Here is a 19,808-nt window from a genome sequence, read left to right on the forward strand (position 1 = left end):
TTGGGGCCCTGAGTTTGTCCTGACCACGTGAAGTGGGCTCTTAAAGTTTTTCCCTTGTCAGGTCATATGGTCAGGAAAATCTCTGGACCCAAGTGATAATGTAGCAACTGAATTGTGTGAAATGACTTGAACGTATATCATTTAGCACACCTTTATTGTGGCCTTCATCTCTCTCAGAGTAGGTCTATGTACAACACAAGATCTTCCAGTCATTTGGTCTTGCTACAATAACAATGAGAGGCAAACCCCAACACCGCAGTTACTCTCACTACCATTCGTGATTGAAAAAACAAGTGCTAATTAAGCAGCAGCTTCTTTGTGAGGTGGCCGACCTCTTGATGCTTGTGGAGCGTTTGGAACAAAAGAGTCCATTCAAGAAAGAACATTATTATCTCCTGGTTCTGTTCTGAGGTAATGTCTTCTACCCCTCCTACGAACATGTTGTAGACATTATTCAAACCGTCTGTACGAGGCCGTATGTTTTAAGAATGAAAATAGTGAGCGCTTCAAAGAGCACTCTTAAACACACCCACACTCTACACACATGCTTTATAGTACATGCTCTTGGCTTCACATAAACACTTGTCTTTGACCAAAAGCAACAATCTTCGATTCCGAATTGTGTATGAGTTCACTAGATCAAATAAGTCTAGACCCAACAACGGCAGGTTAACATATGAAAGACGCTGAATGCTACAGGTTGTTGACCTCAAAAGGACTGATTCTCTCTTGTACTTTAAAAAAAAAAAAATTACAGATCTCGTCTCTCTCTAGTCAGCAGGAAGCCGATCGTGCAGGTCAACCTTTCTACCTGTTCTTGATTATGGTGATACTAGTTATCAAAGTGCAACTGCCGTTTTTTCATAGCTCCCTTCGTTTTATCACAGGAGACAGTTTTATTACTAATCACTGTATTCTTTACCAGAAGGTTGGCTGGACCTCGTTGAAGTCACCTAAATCACACCATTACGCTCCTTTTGTTTACAAAGCCCTGCTCCACAAACCTCCGACTTACATGACATCACTGTTAAGATTTAAAATCATAAGTTATAAAACCCGTTCACAGGGCTGGTTAGCTCTGGAGACTCCTTTGGTGTCTAGAGAGTTAGATAGATCAGCCTTTGGCTTCCTTGCAACTTGCGTGTGGAATGATCTACAATGCATTTTAAAATTGGAGGAATTGGTGCTTCTAGTGTCACGTTCTGACCTGTAAAGGTGTTATTTGTTAGTGTTTAGTTTGGTCAGGACGTGGCAGGGGGTATTTGTTTTATGTGGTTCAGGGTGGTTGTGTGTATGTGTCCAGGTAGAGGGGTATTTGATTTATTAGTCCAGGGTTTTGGTTATTGTTCTATGTTAGTTTATTTCTATGTTCAGTCTAGTCGTTTGTATTTCTATGTTTAGCTAATTGGTGTTGGGGCCTTCAGTTGGAGGCAGCTGTCTATCGTTGCCTCTGATTGAAGGTCCTATAATTAGGGGTGTGTTTGTATTGTGGATTGTGGGTAGTTTTATTCTGTTTTGTGCTTGTCACCTGACAGAACAGTTAGTGTTGTTTTTGTTAATTGTATACGTGTTTATTTTGTTTCTCCTTCTTATATATTAAAAAGAGAAGATGAGTATACACTTCCCTGTTGCGTCTTGGTCCTCCACACACGACACTCGTTACATCTAGGGCATTTCAGACAGTTGTTAGGGGACCTTTATACTGGAAAATGTGTATTTTTATGATTTGTTTTTCTTTTCATGCATTGTTGTGTATAATGTGTATTTTATTGTGTATATGAATGTGTTTTTTTTATGTGTATTGTGGTGCTATACAGGGCTTATCTGGAAAAGAGACCTTGGTCTCAGCATTGACTCCCTGTCAAAATAAAGATAAAAAAAGAAAAACAATTCCGAGTCTTGTAAAAGGTGGTCTGTAGAAGCTGTGTGTTGGAGGACTTATTAGACTATACTACCCAGCTGCCTGCCTACAGACAATATTTTTTAAGTTGTCCCAGAGTTTTAGTCTGTTCAGCCTCCAGACCACAGTAACACTGGCTGGCAAGGCATCCACAGCTTGTCATGACGTCTGTCTCTGTCTGCCTCTGGACTCACAGTGGTGGGTGAGGGGAAGGCTCAGCCCATGGTTCCTATCAATCTGAATTACCGAGCTGCTATACTTTACAGCACCGTTCAGTGTGGCCTGTGTGGGCCATGAGGTTTTTCCTAACCTCGTGACACAACTGTGAAAAACTCTGGGCCCCAGCTTATAGCCTATTTCCATGTGACCAAGGTCAGCAAAATGGTCCTATCTAAAGAGTATGGCTGGCATTTGGATATGATGATCAAGAGACTAGTCTTAGATCAGTAGTTATAATGCAGATGGATCGCTGTATTTCTGTATGGGTGGCAGGTGGCCTAGTAGTTAAGACCGTTGGGCCAGTAACCAAAAGTCTTCTGGTTCGTATCCCTGAGCCCACTAGGTGAAAAATCTGTCGATGTACACTTGAGCAAGGCACTTAACCCTAATTGCTCTGGATAAGAGCATATGTGAAATGTGCCACTACTCTTGAAAGAAGGATTTTACTACGACCTTTGAAATGTATAAAATACTCAAGTGTACTGTAGCCTACTTATGAAACAAAGGCAATGTTGTTGTGATGAAATATCATGTACCTTCCATTATTGCATTTGCATGTTGTAACTTACAAGAGCAGTAGTTAGCGATACACACGTGTCCTTACTTTGTGTGTAACCCAGACTGTTTATGAGACACCTCTCTAATTTCAGAAGAGTAATTAGCTAGTATTTTACAGTTTCACTAATGAAACACAAATGGAGGTATGGCAAGTAGGAGAGCTGTTGGTTGGTCCACTGGCGTTATAAAATCAACTGGGGTTCCATGTGTTACTACTGTTTGGGACTTCCACGCATTTCCCATACTCATGCTTTCCAACGCTGCTTGTCCTCTCTTTTGATAGGTTACTTCACAAACGCAAAGGAGATTACGATAGGACGCCGAACATGATGTTACCACATACCATTGACTTTATTAAAAGTGTATCGCATAAAAAACAGACATCTGGATTATTTGAAGGGTGAGGTTCTGTTCATAAACTCCGCTGGGATTCTTCTCTCCGACACATGCATGTATAGAATGTGAGTTATTTAGTCGTGTTCTCTTTTCTAACTGCAATTCAAATCCAATCAAATCGAGGTTAAGAATAAACGTTGAAGGCGAGGCACAATGACTTGACCAGGCATCACGTTCAAAGTCGTCTTTTTTATTTTTTATTTCCACAGATATTCTATGCTAGTGACATTGTATTTCATACTATTCATCACTGAATAAAATAAGACTTCATGTTGCATTCAGTTGTTGCTAGATCTGATAATTAGTACTCTTCTATTTACAAAAAAAAATAAAATCCTCTTTAGAATTCACCTTTTACAGTGTTGCATTTTCTTAAAATACCAATAGAAAGGTTTTATTTTCACATTATTAATTGTGGTTGGTACAAAATATGCAAGTTAAGAACTCTCAAGTTTGATTTCATAGCAGTTGTGCTCCGGGGTAAGGGTAGGGGATCTGGGAATTGGGTTCAGGGGTTATTTACAATGGGTACGACTCGTGTCATGTGATCTGGTGCGGCGCTTCAAGCATTTCCATGAGGAACGTGTCTATGGGCGTGTCTCCTATCAGCTTGAAGAAGAAGAGGTGCTCCAGACACTTGAGGCCGATGGAGCGCAGCGCAGGCAGACGCAGCAACAGCTTGGCAAATCTGACCGGGAGAGGAGACAAAAGCGAGAAGGGAGGATGGATTACTCTAGTCTGGGGTGTCATTTCAGAGCCTATTCATGATTTTTAATGGTACACATAAACCATAAAGATGAATTATGACATATCATCTTAAAGTGGAGAAGGAATATGAAGAAATTAGAGCCTCTATTTAGTTTCTTTCAACCAATGGAGGCTGCTAAGTGGAGAACGGCTCATAACAATGGCCTGAAACAGAGAAAAAGGAATGGCATCAAACACCTGGAAACCATGTGTTGGATCTATTTGATACCATTCCACTGACTCCACTCCGGTCATTACCACGAGCCCGTTCTCCCCCAATTAAGGTGCCACCAACCTCCTGTGCTTTCAACAGCTGCAGGATCATAGGAAGAGCCTTTGAGTGAGACACGTGATACTGCTGAATGACTGGACATTAGTGTGCATGATCGAGCCTGAAAGGAACAGACACTAAAATAAGCTGGCGGGGTGAGACTGACCTGCCAGGCTGCTCCGGGTATCTGTGTTTAGTGTAGGACTCCAGCGAGGCGTACACCTTCTCTCTCAGGGCCTCCACCTCCGTAGGATTAGACAGGCCCTTGGCATCTGGAAGCAGAGAACATTCATAGACAGGAACTTACTCTTGTGCACACAGTCTATGTCAAATGTGAAGTGTGATTGTAATGAGTTTGTAATACATGGTGGCTGGTGACTTAGAAAGTTGAAATGATGTTGAGAAAAAAAATGGATTGGCTTATTGGATGAATATCGTGAATGCTCAAATGAACGAGGATGACCACTCTCCTCTTCCTCTCCGGATGAGCCTCCTCTGTTCTGTTGTATTTCTCGTCGATTGTAGTTACCTGGGTTGAAGAGGACGATGGCTCGGAGGCAGCCCAGCTCAGTCTTGTCCATCTGCATGTCTTTCATCTTAGACACCAGCTCCGTCAGCACTCTGGAGACCACAACGCGAGAAAAGACCATGTCATAGGAAAAACAAACACGGTAACACTTTATTTGGTCAGTCCATCTATAGATGCTCAACAAACTATCAGTACAGACATGTCTACTGCTGTAGAAATACCAGGGCTAGATTTTTAACCGTGTTACAGAAGATGAAGCTATAGTGTCGGCTATGCATTACGGTCTATGGTATCCATATTCCAAACGTCAAGGAGTAACACTGTTGACAAAGGTATTTTTCTCGGACCTGTCAAAGATGGAGCCCACTCCTGCGCTGTGGGCGCTGCTGCGGTGGACGTGGAGGCCCGTGGCCAGGAGGATCCCGTCCTTCACTGTCACAGAGCGGTGGGAGAACGAGGCGATGAGCAGCTCATTCCAGCCTGACAGAGAGAGATGCACAGCGGTTAACTGGTGAGTTTAACTTGGATTGTGACTAGAACAATGTACTTGTCCAGAGGGGTGAGGGCATGTCTGTGTAATAGTAGGTAATGGGTGAAGACGCTAATGAAACATACTGTTCTGTTTTACCCCCGCAAGTTAAGCACTATGGTAAGTGAACATGCATGGTGATCTGGTTGGTGAGCTGTGCTGTAGCTGGAGTCTACCTGCTCGTAATAAGATGACCTGGTCGTCCAGGGGCAGCTCAGAGAAGTGTGGGATCCTTTTGGCCCACTCCACCAGGGTGAATAGCTGCTTGTCTGCTGCCTGGCAGATGTTGGTGACCGGGTCGTTCGTCTGTCGGATAGACAGACAAAGACATACATGTAACATTCAGTAAATTGGCTATGAAAGAGGAAACGGAGTATAGATGGAACAAATGGGGGGGGGGGTAAACGCACATTTTTCACATTTGAATTTTTTCCATCGGAAATGAGTGCTCATGGGTGTCCCTTTCTAAGTGTATGAATTATGGCTGTTCTTTTAAAATATTTACTTTCTATGTGCTTTCGAATGGGTTTTTCTGCTAAGCGACATATCCGACACACTTCTTTCATACCAAAAAGCACTATATCCAGGCACACGTGTTTAAAGAGTTGACATTGACGTTTCTGTATTATGATCCATTTACATGACACTCTACAACATTCTATGGCAGCCATGTTAGCTCCCGTTAATAATAGAATTAGGAAGTGGAATACAAGAATGGACATGTGGTCAGGGAGTTGGTCAACCAACCATGGTTTGCCAGTGCTGTGATAAGATATTGTGTGAAATAATGAATTTGAAGAATTTATCTGCACTGTGTTTGTTAGCTAGCTTGCCAGCCAGTTGTTGAGGAATGATTCCATACATTTATCACAGCCATACACTGGCTGAAATCAGTTTATGATTTCATTTTTACATTTTAGTCATTTAGCAGACGCTCTTATCCAGTGCGACTTACACTAGTGAATGCATTCATTTCATACATTTTCTTTTTTTCCCCTGAACTGGTCCCCTGTGGGAATCGAACCCACAACCCTGGTGTTGCAAACACCATGCTCTACCAACAGAGCCACACGGGACCAATTAAGTAAAAATGTATGGTCTGTTCACATGTAAAAATATATATATATTTTTTTATAAAACCCATATGAACTGTATTTAAAATTATATGATAATATTTTAGATTGACACTAATTATATTACATAATTTCTGATACATGAAATGCCTTTTATTTTCCTGCATAAGTAAAATCAGGATTATGCCTCTACTGCCATTCATTCCAATAGACTGGTTTGGATTTCTCCCTGACCACAGCATTTCTCCTTTTCACAGCATTCTTGAACTTTGAGGGTTTATGACACAACCCCTCTAGTAATGAGCATTATGATGCATCTATACATGACACTTCAAAATTCTACGGCAGCCATGTTATCACCCCATTAACATTACATGGGGAATATATAAAAAATGCAATGTAACTGAATATATAGAATTATAACAATATTCAAAATTCTAAAAGTTAGCCCAACTCTCTATGTACTGCTATATACTGAGCATACAAAACATTAGGAACACCTTCCTAATATCGAGTTGCACCGCCTTTGGCCCATGCCTCCCACAGTTGTGTCAAGTTGGCTGGATGTCGTTTTGGGTAGTGAACCATTCTTGATAAACAAGGGAAAGTCATATAGCAAATCATTTCCATTATATGTATCTGTTCAGTCTTAAATTCGGTTTCTGAAAATATTTTTTTTTTACACACTTTGGAACATAATCAGAACCTTGGATTATTAATTTAGGCTAACCCCTGGTTTAGTCAGCCAGATGTGGTGATAGACATCTGTCACTCTCAGCTGTTCGGTCGCTGGCTACCTAGCGTTACGTTAGCTTTGAGCTCGAGTGTCGTGGACCTTTTGATTATTATGGGTCCCTTCGACAGTTTGGCGCTGGTGATATCTGTTGCTGTTGGCCTGAAGAGGACACTTTCTAAACAAGGTCATGAAAAGGAGAGATCCAAGATCCAGCGAGAGGAAACCGCAATAGGCTACTGGCTGCAAACACACGCACGGAGCCTGCAAACACACGCACGGAGGCTGCAAACACACGCACGGAGCCTGCAAACACACGCACGGAGCCTGCAAACACACGCACGGAGCCTGCAAACACACGCACGGAGCCTGCAAACACACGCACGGAGGCTGCAAACACACGCACGGAGCCTGCAAACACACGCACGGAGCCTGCAAACACACGCACGGAGGCTGCAAACACACGCACGGAGCCTGCAAACACACGCACGGAGGCTGCAAACACACGCACGGAGCCTGCAAACACACGCACGGAGCCTGCAAACACACGCACGGAGCCTGCAAACACACGCACGGAGCCTGCAAACACACGCACGGAGGCTGCAAACACACGCACGGAGCCTGCAAACACACGCACGGAGCCTGCAAACACATGCACGGAGCCTGCAAACACGCACGGAGCCTGCAAACACACAGAGGCTGCAAACAGCGGGCTGTGTCACTCCGACAATAAGAATCAATCCATCCTTAACCGGCAAATTAATTGCGACAATGTCCTTATTATTCCTTAATTCCTTCCCTAAAGTGTATATAATCAACAACAACAAAAACTTCCCTTGATTTATCCTAATGAAAAAAACCTGTAAACCCTGCATAAAATTGTTATAAAAGTTGCTTAAATGTAAAAAAAAAAAACATTGTATGCACTGTCAACCAGCGGATACAATAAATCGACTATTTGATATTTGCAAATAGTTGAAACAAATAAATAAAATTACCTTGCAATATATTTCAAACAAAATCAAGTTTTTCTTTTCACCAGCTCATGTCATGGTAAGATGAAAAAATAATAGCTCTCTCTCTTTCACAATATGTGTTTTAATTCATGTGAATTTACCAACATTTCTGAAAATGGATATATTGTGTTTTGGAATGAAACATCAAATAGTCACATGTGTAGAGTGACCACGAGCATTTAGAACATTGAATACGATTTGACACACAGAGAGAGTGAGACAGAGACAGAGAGAGGGAGTGAGACAGACACAGAGACAGAGAGCGAGAGAGACACAGAGACAGAGAGCGAGAGAGACACAGAGACAGAGAGCGAGAGAGACACAGAGACAGAGAGCAGAGAGAGACACAGAGACAGAGAGAGAGACAGAGAGACACAGAGAGAGAGAGACACAGAGAGAGAGACAGAGAGAGAGAGAGAGACAGAGAGAGAGAGACAGAGAGAGAGAGAGAGAGAGAGAGAGAGCAAGCAAGCAGCTGGCACTAATTGAGGAGTCCATAAACACAAACCTCTGGCAAAATTGGGGGAAAAAAAGAGGAATTAGCATACAAAATAGTGACATATGGACAACCCATTTTAAAACACTCTACAACACCGTTCAAAATGACACAAACGCAGAACAATGCCAAATTCATGAGAAGTTGAATGGATTAGAAAAAGCTATAAAGGACAATCAAAATCCATTAGACTCCCCAATTACTGACCAGAAGCTCTATAAGAAACTTCAGGCCCTCAAATTTAAAAAAGCATTTGGACCTGATAGCATCCATCCTAAATGAGATGCTCAAACTCACTAGTGCAAAATTTCAATTGGCTATATTAAAACTGTTTAATTTGATCCTGAGCGTAGGTTATTTCCCTAACATCTGGAATCAAGGACTCATAACCCCAATCTTTAAGAACGGAGACAAATTTGACCCTAACAATTACAGAGGCATTTGTGTCAACAGTAACCTGGCGAAGGTTTTCTGTAGTATTATAAATGTAAGAGTTCTAAACTTCCTTAATAAGCACAATGTCTTGAGTAAAAGCCAAATTGGATTCATACCAAAACATCGCACGACTGATCATATTTACATCCTACACACCCTGATAGATAAACATGTCCACCAAAGCATTTGAAAGTTATTTAAAGTGGTGTGGGGGTAAAACATATTACATAATTAAATCAATGTATACTTCAGGGATGCAAACTGCTGAGGGCCCAAAAAGGTGCCACTTGCTTTTTTTTGCACTGAAACATGCAATAAATCCCTGCTAGGGGGAAATACAGGTTTTTAACTAATTAAACAAAGAATATGATCTACATGATCAGTCTCTGTGTGGAAAATAAAAAGTGGTTAATGTGAACCTAACACAGCTAAAATATGTAAAGAAAGTAATCCAATGTTATTTGTTGCCTAGACTTTACTGCAAATGACAGTGAAGTCTTGAGAAAAAAAACAATACACTAATATTGCAGTTAGCCATGACAGCCTTTATAATAGACCTCTTGTGACCACACACATCTAAAATATTTCACTTGGGGGAAAAAACATCTTAAAGTAGAAATAGAATGAAACAAACAGGCATTCTATTTTTGCTCTATTATAGTGGCCACTATAGACATCGATCAAGTGCACAAGGCTACATGTGTGCAAAAATAACGTTCACTGAGTAAAACAAATTATAATCCCCCCTCACTCACACACACGTGTTACTGTCAAGTTCAACACAACAAAAGTAATATCTTTGGGCTACACTGCACATTATTACATTGTACATGTTCTGCCTGTGGACATCTGTTCTACAACGTGCCAGCAAAAGTGAGAAAGAGGGAAAGTGTGTGGTGTTCCTTTCACCTCTATAGTGGCATCCAGCTTAAACCAGGCCCAGCTCCAGCTACACTTGATCCCTGAATCCACTTGTTTAACTTCTTTGGGATAGGGGGCAGTATTTTCACGGCCGGATAAAAAACGTACCCGATTTAATCTGGTTACTACTCCTGCCCAGAAACTAGAATATGCATATAATTAGTAGATTTGGATAGAAAACACTAAAGTTTCTAAAACTGTTTGAATGGTGTCTGTGTGTATAACAGAACTCATATATGGCAGGCCAAAACCTGAGAAGATTCCATGCAGGAAGTGCCCTGTCTGACAATTTGTTGTCCTTCTGTTGCATCTCTATCGACATTACAGCATCTGTGCTGTAACGTGACACATTCTAAGGCTTCCAATAGCTCTCTAAAGCCGCCAGAAAGTGGAATGGGGTGTCTGCTGTCTCTGGGCAAAGTATAGGAGCAGAGTTTGTATGTGGTCAGCCTGGAGACAGTGAGACTGGAGATGCGCGGTCACGTGAACTCGCCATGTTTTTCTTCTCTCTTTGAATGAATACAACGTTGCCCGGTTGGAATATTATCGCTATTTTACGAGAAAAATAGCATAAAAATTTATTTTAAACAGCGTTTGACATGCTTCCAAGTACGGTAATGGAATATTTTGAATTTTTTGTCATGAAATGCGCTTGCGCGTTACCCTTCGGATAATGCGCTGGCGGGTTACCCTTCGGATAGTTCCACCACACTTTCTCCCTCACCTCAAACTTTCCAAATGCCAGTAGTTTTTCAGTTACAGGTCATGAAGTATGCTTCATCACCTTCTCACCCCGTCTCTGTAGTCAGGCTTCTCACTTAACTTTACCTCTTCAGTGTTGCCAACTCCTCAGTAAGGAAAGTAGCTATTGGCTGTCCTAAAAGTCGCTAGAAGTTGCTAAATAATGTCATCACCTAATTTGCATAATTGGCCATGTGCATGTAATTGTGATGGACACTGCAGGAGAGAGGAATAACGTCGTGGGAGAGACAAAAAGGGAGTAAAAAACACCCTAAATATGTTTAGAACTACAAATGAGCAAGCTGCAGAGAGTGGCACACACAGCGAATAAGAACCAGATATTTGAGGCCATACTCCTCCTTCAGCACTTTATGGACCCCATTGTTAATCCCCGTCATAACAGAGGCATTGTCAGTCCCTATCCCCAAGAGATTCTCTTTTTTAAGACACTTCTCGAGGAAAGCCACAACAGCACAACAGCACGGGCTATAGATTTGGCATCTCCTCCCTCCAACTCAACAAGCCCCAGAAATGTTGATACAATTGTCTGCTTGGTGTCAGTAAAGTACCTTATCACAACCCCCAGGTACTTAGAAACACTTACATCCGTGGACTCATCGAGGAGGAGGCTGAAACGCTGGTCACCCACATCTGCAACCAACTTTTTCAGAAAGTATGGCGCTAGAACACCATTAATCATTTCGGTGCACTTTGTCCTCTGCATTTTGAAGTGGGTAGCTGCAGTGGAGTCTGAGAAAGAAGCTCTACATGCTTCTCCAATGTGATCACATGTCACCATGGAACAGTGTTCAGCGATAGCTAATGCCATTGTGGCCTCCGCCTTTTTTGCAGAGTAAATTTTTTTAACCATAAATGGCAGCATGTTTTGGGTGAAACTGTTATAAGGCTTTGCCTTTTGAGTATGTTTTTGAGTTGTCATGTGTTTTTTTACATCACTAAGTTTTGCTTAGAAATCAGCCTTTCAATACAGGCAGTATGCTCGTGTATCATCTCCAATAAACAGCTTCAACCAGCCTTTGAATTCAGGGTTTGATTCCCACTCCTTTCTGTATTTTTGAGTGGACAGTTTAGACTGAGACATGATGAGCTAGCCAGCTAGATGTTTAGCTTATGTCACAGAAGAGGTACACACACAGTGGACAAGGTGAGTAAGTGACTGAGGCTGTGTGAGTCAAAGGCAATGATTTATTTTTGTGCAGTGATTTATTTTAGACAAAGAACATTTTACATTTACATCCCGCCCTGAATGTAAGCCAGGGCGGGATCAGCCAACGGCGGCTTCCCGCATGCGCGATTCATTTGCAGTCTGGACGCTGAGGGGTGAACATCTCCTGCTCTGTTTGCAGACTGCTGCGTGAAGACTGGGCCGCCTGTGAGTGCTTTGGGACGGGGCCTACGGCAGCACTTGCTGCTCGTTGAGAAGAGTATGAACGATACGTGCTTTCACGTCAGAGTCTCCAAAAGTCTCCAATAACACCAGAAAAGGTTGCTAGATTTGTCGCTAGTCGATTTTTTGAAAATGTGTCGCTAGAGGGGTCTGAATACTTGCTAAATATAGCAACAAAGTTGCTAAGTTGGCAACACTGTACCTCTTCGTTATCGTTCAGGGGACGCGCTGCTGTAACAAGTAAATTGGTTTGTCTTATTTCTTCCGTCGGGTGCTGCGCTGCATTCTGTTGTTATGTAAACGATTGGCTGAGCCTTGGATACAGCCAGTAGTGATCCAACCCCCCCCCCCAAACCTTTCTAATCGGATCTACACGAATCACGTAGGTCACCTATTTTGGATTCAAAACGGCGAATTTGCATCCCTGATACTGGCAATACGTGCAGCATTAAAATTGGCAAGAAAAGGGCCTTCCCTGTGGCTCAGTTGGTAGAGCATGGTGTTTGCAATGCCAGCATGGTGTTTGCAATGCCAGCATGGTGTGTGCAACGCCAGGGTTGTGGGTACGATTCCCACGGGGCCAGTACAAAAAAAATAAAAAATGCCTGAAATGAAAATGAAATGTATGTATTCACTACTGTAAGTCGCTCTGGATAAGAGCGTCTGCTAAATGACTAAAATGTAAAAGAACCAAGTTCTTTAACCAGGGGTGGGGCCTTCGTCAGGGTTGCAATCTGAGCCCTGCACTCTTCAACGTTTACATCAACGAATTGGCCACTATTCTAGAAAAATCCTTATCCCTGGTGTTAGTCTCCACAATTCAGAGGTTAAATGCCTACTCTTCGCAGATGATCTATGTCTGCTGCCACCAATTTGCCTGCTGTCACCCACAGCACATAGCCTGGACCTGCTAGAGCAGTACTGTAAACCCCAAAAATAAAATATATTGAGTACTACAATTACTTAGGTTTAAAAATAAGCTCAACTGGACTCTAAATGACTCTAAATGATGCAGTGAATGAATTGAGAGAGAAAGCACGCAGGGCATTCTGGGCCATTATAAAACAAATTAAAATTGAATTATCTATTCAAATTTGGCTAAAACTAATTGAATGTGTCATTGAACCAATTGCACTTTATGCCAGCGAGGTGTGGGGTCCACTTGCAAAACAAGATTTATGCCTGCCATAAGATGAGGGACAGTGTCTGACAGACCAATCAACCTGCACATGTCCTCTACTGTATGCTTATTGTTATTGTTCAATGTATGGTTATTTTGACCCTTGGTTATTGTTGTTACTGTTGTCCCGTTGACAATTTTGATTCTTATTATCTTAATATTGTAAATATCCAAAGTAAGCTTTGGCAATATGTACATTTTGCCAATAAAGCAAATTGAATTGACGTGAATAGAGAGAGAGAGAGAGAGAGAGAGAGAGAGAGAGAATAGAGTAGAGACAGACAGAGAGAAAGAGAGAGAGACAGACAGAACGAGAGAGAGAGACAGAGGGAGACAGAACGAGAGAGAGAGACAGAGGGAGACAGAGCTTTGCTTACAGAGTTGCCTGTGCTGGCCTCCATGTAAGCTTCAGTCTTGGGTTCGATTGCCAACTCCGCGTCCAATATCTTCTCGACCGGCATGTCCCCATTGAAACTACTGGTTGACTCCACCTCGTTATCACTCTTGTCCCGGCCCCGCTGACGCTCCTCCTGCACCGCTGCACATAGACAGACAGACAGACAGACAGAGACACACACACACACACACACACACACACACACACACACACACACACACACACACACACACACACACAGGGGGGTCACACACACATACATACACTAATACAGTACACACACACACCTGCCTGCATAGAGAAACACACACATAAGCACAGGGGAGTCCCACACAACACACACACCTTCTCTCTTCATGCCCATGGCCAGACACTTCTGGTAGCGACAGTATTGGCAGCGGTTGCGTTGGCGCTTATCGATCAGGCACTCCTTGCTGTCTCGACACGTGTAGGTGAGGTCCTTCCTAATGGTTCTCTTGAAGAAGCCTTTACAGCCTTCACAGCTGTACACGGCATAGTGTTTCCCTGGAAGAAAGGAACAGGAAATAGAATGATTATCTTGATCAGATCAGCTCCTACTGTAAATGAGCTGCTGTTGTGGGGTGGTATTCAGTGTTGGTGTGGATGGTATGCTTAGCTGAGGAGCTTTATAAACTGGGTGGTTCGAGCCCTGAATGCTGAATCGCTGAAAGCCGTAGTATATCAGATACCACGGGTATACCACGGGTATGACAAAACATGTATTTTTACTGCTCTAATTACATTGGTAACCAGTCTATAATAGCAATAAGGCACCTCTGGGGTTTCTCCGCATTGCGTCGTGCATAAGAACAGCCCTTAGCCGTGGTATATTGGCCATATACCACACCCCCTTGTGTCTTTTAAATATACTATCTGGTGTCAGTGAGTGGAAATAATCTATTGTAACATTTCTCGCGGAAATGTTCATTTGGCTTAGTTATCCTGTAGGTACAGTATGTTGATGAAGGGGGTATGGTATACTAGTAGTAGGGACAGTTTTTTCCTTACCATCCAACCTGTCAAGGGAAAAACTCTGGTACCCAGCTCGAGAGCTTGGGACTATAAGGCTCTATCTGCATTTTTGTCAAAATGGAATTATTAACATAGCCTTGCTCTGTTCAATGTTCGCTACTGATATAGTACTCCAAATACCCCCAATTCATCTTAGTAAATTCAAAAGAATACAAGATACAAATTGCTGACACATTCAAACCAATGACGGGTTTGCAACTTTAAACCCAATTATCTCCAAATTCTCTTTTTGCAGATGGAACCTTGTGGTATTGTCTAGTCTTGGGCCTTAGTCTTGGGCCTTAGTCTTCAGGCCTAGCTATAATGTAGTTTGCTGTTTTACCTGAGGATCGGTCCCCACAGATGGCACAGATGTGCTTGGACATGGACCCTGGGCTCATGCAGCCGTAGCTGTTCATGTGACCCAGTCCAGCCAGGCCTGGAGGAGGCTTGATGTCCTCACTGCTGCTCACACTGTTCAGAGAGTTCATCTACAGAGAGCAGGGGACAGAGAGGGGGTTAATGGTGTGTGTGTGTGTGTGTATGGGTGGGGGGGTGTACATCTCACATACACACAAACGCACACACACACTGGCTCACTTTCGCCAACTGCCCACGGTGTCACAAAGGTCAAAAGTCACCGACTTCCATTTTAGTTGAAGACAGAACCCAGCATCTCGAGTTCAGCAAAGATCACAGTGAGTGGTATATCACATTGGTCTTTTGTATACTGCATGCATTAGCTATACAGTATAGTCAGCGCCTTCCTCAGTGTGCCGGGTGTGTGTGTGTGCTTGTATTAATTTCTTTGTCTATGTGCATCCCTCCCTATCTCACGCTTCCTACCTCCCTTACAACCTTATCTGAAGTGTTTTCCTTTGTCATGTGACCAGTTTTTTTTTATCCAGGTAAGGAAGTAGCTGTTAATTTGGATGATTTACTCTCTCTACACAGTCCTTAATATAATGTCATGCCAATAGTAAACATTTACAGAAGGCCCTCAAGGAAGGGCACAAAATGGTAATTGTAAGGCTGATATAATTTATACCAGATAGAATTCTAACTAAGCTGAATACACACTCAATTGAACTATGTTACATGCAGTCCCAAAGGATAGCAGTAGAGGGAGGTAGTTGGTCATTAAGGAAACCGTATAAGCTACTCCGGGCCAAAGGAAAGCATCATTACCAGACCTGGGTTCATAAAGTATTTGTGTTTGATTGAGCCTGTCTAGAGTACCAGAGGGGTGGGTTTTACACTAAGGACTATTGCATTGAGCATACCTGGCACAATGGAACCAATCAAGCACATCTAAAGTATAATAAATGGGACAAATACTATTTGAACCATTCTGATCATTATGAACCACAGCGGATTATAAAGTTACGAGGACATTGCATAGCCGCGGGAAGATGTTTGGCTGTGGGGGTTTATGATTTTTTTGCCCAGCGTACTACTTTTGTGAGAAGAAAAAAAAAAAGATCCACAAAATCAATTCAGGGGTGTTGCAGCTCCCTCAGCACCCCTACTTCCCATGGCTATGACTACAAGGTGTCGAAAGCATTCCACAGGGATGCTGGCCCATGTTGACTCCAATGCTTCCCACAGTTGTGCCAAGTTGGCTGAATGTCCTTTGGTGGTGGACCATTCTTGATATACACAGGAAACTGTTGAGCGTAAAAAAAACCAGCAGCTTTGCAGTTCTTGACACACTCAAACCGGTGTGCCTGGCACCTACTACCATACCCCGTTCAAAGGCACTTAAATATTTTGTCTTGCCCATTCGCCCTCTGAATGGCACACATACACAATCACAATTGTCTCCAGGCTTAAAAATCCTTCTTTAACCTGTGTCCTCCCCTTCATCTACACTGACTGAAGTGGATTTAATAAGTGACATCAATAAGGGATCATAGTTTTCACCTGGTCAGTCTATGTCACGGAAAGAGCAGGTGTTCCTAATGTTTTTGTACACTCAGTGTATATAGTTTGTAATTATGTTCTTTATTCAGTGGCCTTGTGGTTAGAATGTCTGCCCTGAGATTGGAAGGTTTGAGTTCGATCCCTGGCCGAGTCATACCAAAGACTAAAAATGGGACCCAATGTGTCTCTGCTTGGTACTCAGCATTAAAGAGATTGGGTGTAAGGCCCTGTGATAGACTAGTGTCCTGTTCAGGGGGTATACTTGGACATCAAGCTGCTTCACCCTACAGCAACAGGAGATAGGCTCCTGCTCCTATGAGCCATTCCAGCTTGCTCATGCAAGGTGACTTACTTATTTGGATAGTCCATCAGTAGCATTTCAATTATCTACTACTTAGCTCTAAACTTAATCCTTACCTTCACCCTAGCCCTTACACCAGTGGCGGACTTACTAAGAGGCAAATGCCTCAGGCCTCACATCATCAAGGGGCCTCATGTCCTGGGCATAAAAAAACAAACAAACCAAAAAATATCCGCTTGAGGCCCCCCCATGCTCCACTCTAGGCATTGTTTCACACGATATGATTGCAAACGTGATTTTCTGCAGCAAAAACTGCAGCTTTCAGAAGAGAAAAGACTACATTTTAAGAAACATGACTTAAGTTAACGCATTTCTTTAGTAAGAAGACAGGTGCCGCTGATAATACTGCCATCGTCGTCGAGGCAGAGGACACGGCAACGACGAGCCCAGAGACAGACCCAGGCCTAGCTAGCACTTCAATAACCACTAGCAGTAGCCTAGCTAGCACTTCAACAACCACTAGCATTAGCCTAGCTAGCACTTCAACAACCACTAGCATTAGCTTAGCTAGCACTTCAAGAACCACTAGCATTAGCTTAGCTAGCACTTCAACAATCACTAGCATTAGCTTAGCTAGCACTTCAACAACCACTAGCATTAGCTTAGCTAGCACTTCAACAACCACTAGCATTAGCCTAGCTAGCGCTTCAACAACCACTAGCATTAGCTTAGCTAGCACTTCAACCAGTAGCATTACTGCCTCTGCTGCTGTCGATGGCTCATCATCATCAGTGCTACCGGCTAGCATTAGCAGCAGCTGCGCTGATGTTGAACCCGAGCGTAGTTCGGAATCAGAGCCTGATTCACCACCAAGCCCTTGCTCTACCAGAGTCGAGATCAGCACATGGACCTACTACAGGTGTTTAGTAATTGATGATGCAGCATTGTGATCGGAGGCGCTGTCTGACAGAGGTGTGATCTTGTCCAAAAGGGGCCAAAACAAATCAGAGATATTGTATTCCCTCAAAGTGGGGACACAGTACCTCAAAGATTTATGTCGTGATGTCTATGAAAAAGTTATGAAAAATGGAGAGAGAGAAAAAATCACACGGACATTGTATTAAGGTAAATCTGATGCAGGTTTTTTTTGTCGTCGTATTTCGTTTTTTTTTTAGAGAGACAAATTTCAGCAGGGATGGCTTTTCTTACTGTAAGAATATAGGGACCAATTTGAAAGCACACGAGCGTTGTACTGAGCATGTAGAAAACATGGAGAGTTGGCGCCACATTGCGGAAAGATTGAAAACAATCACAACCATTGACGCTATCAACCAGACTGGCGGCAAGGTGGATCGCATCCTGACAAAGCCCCTGGGAAGAAGTGCTGGCTTGGTTGCTCTGGGTGTTGCCTAATTCAAAGGTACTAGAGGGCTGGGGTTCAAGTCCTTATTTCATCTCCTGAAGTTGTTTTCACTTTATCACCTATCGGTTCTTATTTACGTGTGTAGATGGATAACTTCAATCAAGGTAGAGGGATGGAGTACTTCCAACTAGATGGGGAGGCGCTCACCCATATTGCCATGATGACCCAGGACCATTACTCAGTGAAATTGGGCATCTACTCAGACCTGGGCTGCACAGTAAGAACACAGTTTATTTGTTCTCACAGCCTGGTATAAAAAGCCAAAAAATACTCCTTATTGTTCATAAACATATTTTCCAATTGATCTGATCTCTCCCATTCTTTGTTTTATCCTTGCCTCTTTCTCCTTCCCTCCCTCTCTCTCTCTCTGCAGATTGTTCAGATGCAGCATGATGTCAGTATGTTTGTGTTCCTCCCTGATGAGGTCACTGCCAACATGACCCTGGTGAAGGAGAGACTGACGGCCGAGTTTGTCCAGGACCTCTCCATGACCCTTCAGCCTGTGAAGGTGGCCCTCAAACTTCCTTTCAAGAGTTCAGCTACTCCACTGGCCTGCTGCCTCTGCTCACTGACCAGGGTGAGTACTCATTCATCCCACCTCATACGGTCTTAGAATTGTTCTCTGCCCTCCTCCTCTACCGCCCTCTTCTCAACCCTTAGGACCAATAAAACTCAACACTTTAGGATTAAAGTAAAATAACTATTCTAAAAAAGAAATTTAAGGGTGTGTAAGTTCTTGTCGACTATCTGGTCCTTCTTCTACAGTCTTTGATTTCAGAAGTGAAAGCACACGAGCGTTGTACTCAAGAGCACAGTCAGATTTTTTTTCACCTAGTCAGTTTGAACCAGCGACCTTTCGGTTACTGGCCCAACACTCTTAACACTAGCTAGTGTCTCTTTCTCTCTCTCTATTTAACTATACTTCATTTAACTAGGCAAGTCAGTTAAGAACAAATTCTTATTTACAATGACGGCCTACCCCGACCAAACCCGGACAATGCTCGGCCAATTGTGCACCGCCCTATGGGACGCCAAATCACTGCCGGATGTAATACAGCCTGGATTCGAACCAGGGACTGTAGTGACGCCGCCTCTTGCACTGAGATGCAGTGCCTTAGACCGCTGCACCACTCTGCATCTCTCTCTCTCTGTATCTTTCTCTCTCTGTGTAAGGTGTGTATATAAGGGTTAAATATCAGAAGTGGAGGGAATAAGCTCAGTTTCTAACCTGTCAAGTACCTTCTGTCAACCCCCCCCCCCATTTTCCTGCCTCATTGTCTTATATGTGGTGATGCAAAGACCGTTACTAGTGAAAGGAATTCCAAGTCTTTTCAGTGCATTTTCAATATCCTTCGAGCAGGCTCCGAACAGCTCTGGGGGCTCAGATTGACAATGAAATTATATGTGTTATTAAGCTAATTTAACATACATTTTGTGTGGGGGGGGGTCTCAGATTGGCCTCTGCCTGGGGCCTCCAAATCAATGCCTAACCCTGCAATTTTTTTAGGTTGATCCAAAGAGTAATTGTTTACATTGTGTGGCTTGGCTCATTGAATGTGCCAGACAATGAACAATAAACA

At 43.0% G+C, this 19,808-nt stretch overlaps 2 protein-coding genes across 4 annotated transcripts in view; one reads left to right on the forward strand and one right to left on the reverse strand.

The window, feature by feature from the left end:
* Positions 1-3,247: 3,247 nt before the first annotated feature.
* rxrga (retinoid x receptor, gamma a) overlaps positions 3,248-19,808 on the reverse strand; it is a 51,900-nt gene continuing 35,339 nt past the window's right edge. For 2 of the 3 annotated variants that reach the window (XM_014139718.2, XM_014139716.2), the window contains exons 3-10: positions 14,925-15,072; positions 13,895-14,074; positions 13,530-13,690; positions 5,326-5,455; positions 4,968-5,100; positions 4,621-4,712; positions 4,258-4,363; positions 3,248-3,761 (exon numbers count right to left, since the gene is read on the reverse strand). In XM_014139718.2, coding sequence (XP_013995193.1) covers positions 3,614-3,761; positions 4,258-4,363; positions 4,621-4,712; positions 4,968-5,100; positions 5,326-5,455; positions 13,530-13,690; positions 13,895-14,074; positions 14,925-15,072 — 1,098 coding nt within the window. In that variant the 3' untranslated portion in view covers positions 3,248-3,613. The remainder of the gene's footprint in view (positions 3,762-4,257; positions 4,364-4,620; positions 4,713-4,967; positions 5,101-5,325; positions 5,456-13,529; positions 13,691-13,894; positions 14,075-14,924; positions 15,073-19,808) is intronic. The other variant, XM_014139717.2, reaches the window with a different exon arrangement.
* LOC106568910 (pigment epithelium-derived factor-like) lies at positions 17,989-19,110 on the forward strand. Its single transcript, XM_045693961.1, has 2 exons — positions 17,989-18,445; positions 18,602-19,110. Exons 1-2 carry the CDS (start codon positions 18,314-18,316, stop codon positions 18,839-18,841), a joined length of 372 nt encoding a protein of 123 aa, XP_045549917.1. The 5' UTR covers positions 17,989-18,313; the 3' UTR covers positions 18,842-19,110.

This window comes from Salmo salar, chromosome ssa14, assembly GCF_905237065.1.
Source record: "Salmo salar chromosome ssa14, Ssal_v3.1, whole genome shotgun sequence".
Classification (NCBI taxonomy): Eukaryota; Metazoa; Chordata; class Actinopteri; order Salmoniformes; family Salmonidae; genus Salmo; species Salmo salar.